We start from the raw sequence: 4920 nt of genomic DNA, 5'->3' as shown, positions 1-4920 counted from the left end.
CAGACACACAAACACACATACATATATATATATATATATATATATATATATATACGACGGGCTTCTTTCAGTTTCCGTCTACCAAATCCACTTACAAGGCTTTGGTCAGCCCAAGGCTATAGTAGAAGACACTTGCCCAAGGTGCCACGCAGTGGGACTGAACCCGGAACCATGTGGTTGGTAAACAAGCTACTTACCACACAGCCACTCCTGCACCTATGATTTGAAAATAATGTTGGTACAATTTGCAGGAAATTTCTGAAATTTCGACAAGGATGATATGGGATATGCAACTGTCGGTTTCAAAAGACCATAGGTCTGTGCCTGGAGAATTTTGTGTCAGCTGCTGATGGCAGCATCTGCTGAGGCTGTACAGGCCCACATGGGAGTGGCAGTCTTGCATGCAGTGACTGCATTTGAAGATACTCTCTACCAGCACTACTGAGTTTTCCTCTTTTCAAGTGCGTTTTTTTTTCAGTGGCAAGTTTCAGTTTCTCTTCCTCTTGCTCCATCCCATTGCGGGGGTGACAAGGATACTTGTGCTGTAATCCCTAACCAGTGATAGTAAAAGAAAATAGAGATGTTATGTGAAATTCCCTTTCTATGACTGTGGGACAATCCTAGCCATGAGTCACTTGCTGGTTTACTCAATATTAGATTTCCCTTGTTATTTGGAGAATTTGAGAAATAACACAAAAGATATTCGATAATGTGTGGAACTTGTAAAGTGGAAAGATTTGATGTGGAAAAAAAAATGGTAATCACCAGTCTGATGGGAATTGCTCTTTGAATTTTAAAATTATGACATAAATTTAGAATTTATCATATAAGCTTAAAGCATTTGTTGCGTTATTCATCTCCACATAAACTCTGCATGTGTCAATTTTACTTAACTGACAACATTCCACTCCTACACCATAATTATTTCACAAATGATAGAAAGAATAACAAACTGTATTGACAATTACGTCAACAAAATCCTATTCCATCTAATTTATCATAGAAAAATGGCTGTAAATGAGCAAAATACCAAAAAAAAAAAATAAATAAACAAATATACTAAGTCATTCAAAGCATGTTCTTCATCACGATTCATAGATTTATATTTTCATTTTATTTACACATTTTTACAGGTTTGTGAAGACCTTTCTGGAGAGCTGTGTACTTTAAAAGCATCTTATGAAGAGAAAATGGAAAAACTTAACTTACTAGAGAGTAACACCTCTTTAGTTATCCAAGAACACCAGTTGATTCAGAAAGAACGGTGGGACCTTGAAAAAACAGTCAAACAGTTAAACGAGGTAATTGTGTTGACATTATTTATTTACTCTAAGAAGGCAGTGAGCTGGCAGAATCATTAGCATGCCAGGCGAAATGCTAAGCAGTATTTCGTCTGTTTTTATATTCTGAGTCCAAATTCCGCCGAGGTCGACTTTGCCTTTCATCCTTTCAGGGTCGATAAATTAAGTACCAGTTACACACTGGGGTCGATGTAATTGACTATCCTCTTCCTCCAAATTTCAGGCCTTGTGCCTATAGTAGAAAGGGTTATTTATTTACTCCTTGGCGGCAAGCAGGCATTTTGTTAGCATGCTGGACAAAATGCTTAGCAGTATTTCATGTCTTTACATTCTGAGTTCAAATTCCGCCGAGGTCAACTTTGCTTTTCATCCCTTCGGGGTTGATAAATTAAGTACCAGCTGCATACTGGGGTCAATCTAATCAACTGGCCCCCTCCTTTGGCCAAGGTGTGGATACATTTCCAACAATACCATTCTTTATTTATACATTGTTTTACATTATGCATGTGTGTTTAAATTTAGATGCACATGAATGTGCATATGTGTGTGTGCATGAGTATTATATATATATATATATATTTTTATTTATACACACACAGACATGTAAACGTATGTATATATGTAGGATGTTGCATGTGTTTTTGTATTTATAGATTTGTATGTGTAAGCATTTGTGTGTGTGAGAGAGAGAGTGTGTGTGAGAGAAAGAGAAAGAGAGAGAGTGTGTGTGTGTGCGTGCATGTTTGTGTGTCTGTCTGTCTGTGTCTATATCAAAGATTAAGAGTCTGCTCTGAGGTTTGCCCCAGAGTGGGCTTATGAAACTTCAACTGAAACAACAAACTTTAATATAATAAACATATCTATCCACTCTGCCCAACATATTGATTTCCATATAAGATAATGCTTGCACTGTGTAAAATATATTTTAATATATTCAATGAGTCTTAGTGGAATTTCATTCGTCTTTACATTCTGAGTCCAAATTCCATCAAGGCCAACTTTGCCTGTCATCCTTTCAGGATCAATAAAATAAGTACCAGTTGAACACTGGGGTCAATGTAATTGACTTACCCTTCCCATAAAATTGCTGGCTTTGTGTCAAAATTTGAAACCAATCTTCTTCTATAATAGTACTCTTCTGTTTTTCTCTGTCACAACATATGAATGAGAAAGGAAAGGGTGATGGCAAACTGGTAGTGGAAGCGTTTCAACTCTGTGTGAGTATATGTGTGTGTATGTAAAAGAGAGGTATGTGACTGTTTGTGTGTGTGTGTGTGTGTGTGTGTGTGTGTGTGTGTGTGTGTGTGTGCAATGGAAGTGGGACAGTGAACATTCAATGCTGAAAAGAAAAATCAAACAGCATTTCAACTCTGTGTGAGTATATGTGTGTATGTGTGTGCGTGTACAAGGGAAGTGTGTGAATGTTTGTGTGAACCAGCATTCTTTCAGTAAAAAACCATGATCAATGTCACATCTCAAAAGACAACCATTAGATAACATTGACAAGTGTATTAATTTGACTTACCATCCATATTTATATATAAAATACAACAATTAGCTGTCATTTTTTATGGCACGGGACCAGCTAGTATATTTAATAAGTCTTGAAGGCAGTGACCTGCAGAATCATTTCTGTGCTGAACAAAATGTTTAGCGCCATTTCTTCCGACTTCATACTCTGAGTTTAAATGCCACTGGAGTCAACTTCACTTTTCATCCTTTCAGGGTCGATAAACACACACACACACACAAACATGCACATACACACTAACAATGTCACATAATATATACATTATCATCATCATCATCATCATCATTTAACGTCCGCTTTCCATGCTAGCATGGGTTGGACGATTTAACTGAGGACTGGTGAACCAGAAGGCTACACCAGGCTCCAATCTGATTTGGCAGAGTTTCTACAGCTGGATGCCCTTCCTAATACCAACCACACAGGTTGTCATCAACTTACGACCACAGTTGGTTCCAACTGACTGGTTGTAAGTTGATTTGGTCATAAGTCAGCCTATAGGCCTACATAACTTTGTTTTATATTTTTACATTCTTACAGTACATTCTCAGGTAAAAGTCACACACAGCATTCTGTATTACACAAAAACAGTGTTATTTGTTCATAGAAAAGTACCAAAGAATGCAAATACAAGAAATACACAATGTAGTGTAAGAAACAATTGCAAAACTTACATAAAAATTTATTGTAGACTTGTGCTTGGCTGTGGATCTTCAATGTCATTTGTTAGCTGATGACATCTTTAGACAGGTTAATTTCTAAGAAATTAAACCCATTAGATTTCAACTGGACTATTTATTATTGCTGCCAGGAGCTGGCATGCCAATCATCGTAAAGTCAATCAGTCATAAGTCAATCAGTCATAAGTCATAATCAGTCATAAGTCATAATCAGACATAAGTCATAATCAGTCATAAGTCATAATCAGGGATAAAATAGGTTGTAAGTCGATGACAACCTGGATATATATATATATAATTATAATAATAATGAACTGTCCATCGTTAGACAATGTGCAAGGGCTCGGCAATTTCTTGCCAAACAATCATCACACTGATGATTTGTTTATCGTGATCAAATATTTGTGTACATATAAGCTTACTCTCTCCATCAAATCGACATTACATGTACAGGTGCACCGTGTGCCACATCAGAAGACAAAATGATCACAGGGTAATGTGAAATGAAATGGTTTACTCAAGAACACAATGCAATGCCCCGTCTGGGAATCGAACCCACGATCTCACAATTGTGACTGCAACACTTAACCACTAAGCCATGCACTTTCACAGACACACACACACACACACACACATATATATACTCAAAGTCGCTGCCTCAGCTTCCACCATGGTCTCAAGACAGCATTAGGATCTGGCACATGTGTTCCTCACTGCATCCCTGGGAAGATCTTTGAACTCCTTCTTCATCTTGACCACCAGCTCAGCCTTGGTTTTGCAAGCAAGGTGGTTGGTGTCTTTCTCAACTGAGCCATGCACATAATAATCCATGGGGTTACAATCAGGGGCAAATAAGGAGGACAGAAATTAGGAGGCTGGAGAAGTCATAGACATTCTCTGACAGTCACTTTGACTCTTTCCAGAGGTATGGCTTGGAGCCAAATCCTGGTCCAACACATATGACCTTCCAGCAGCAACCCTCTCCAGCCAGTGTCTGACCACAGTCTCCAGCAGCTTTGATGTCATGCTGCTCAAAGATGTGGAACAGCACGATATCACCTTCACTGGAGACACACCTAAAGATCTTCATCTTCCTGTTGACAACTTCGTACTTTCTGTTGCAGTTGTCCCTGTCATATCTTGCAGCCTTTACCATGTTCATGGAGTATTGAACAACATTCGTGATGTTGGCATTTTGACACCCAGTACAAATAATCATGATACAGAAAACTTTTTTCCAATATTCAGATGGCTTCCAGTCCTCCACTTCAGATAACTTCTTCTCAACTATGACTTTAATCTTTATGCTTTCCAATGCCATTGACTATTGACTGTTCACAAATACATCAAGCAGTTTCTGAAAAGAGGAGACATAAAAATCATCAAACACCCTGTATATATATATATATAT

The 4920-nt window shown here is 37.9% G+C and overlaps 1 protein-coding gene across 1 annotated transcript in view; it reads left to right on the top strand.

Moving 5' to 3' along the window:
- Positions 1 to 4920, top strand: part of LOC106871706 (uncharacterized) — a 343416-nt gene that overhangs the window by 68175 nt on the left and 270321 nt on the right. Inside the window, exon 4 of the mRNA XM_052966754.1 lies at positions 1134 to 1301. Within this exon, the coding sequence (XP_052822714.1) occupies positions 1134 to 1301 (168 nt within the window). The remainder of the gene's footprint in view (positions 1 to 1133; positions 1302 to 4920) is intronic.

This window comes from Octopus bimaculoides, chromosome 3, assembly GCF_001194135.2.
Source record: "Octopus bimaculoides isolate UCB-OBI-ISO-001 chromosome 3, ASM119413v2, whole genome shotgun sequence".
In the NCBI taxonomy this organism is placed as follows: domain Eukaryota; kingdom Metazoa; phylum Mollusca; class Cephalopoda; order Octopoda; family Octopodidae; genus Octopus; species Octopus bimaculoides.
The sequence above is the reverse complement of the archived record's forward strand: the minus strand, read 5'-3'. Positions and strand labels throughout refer to the sequence as shown.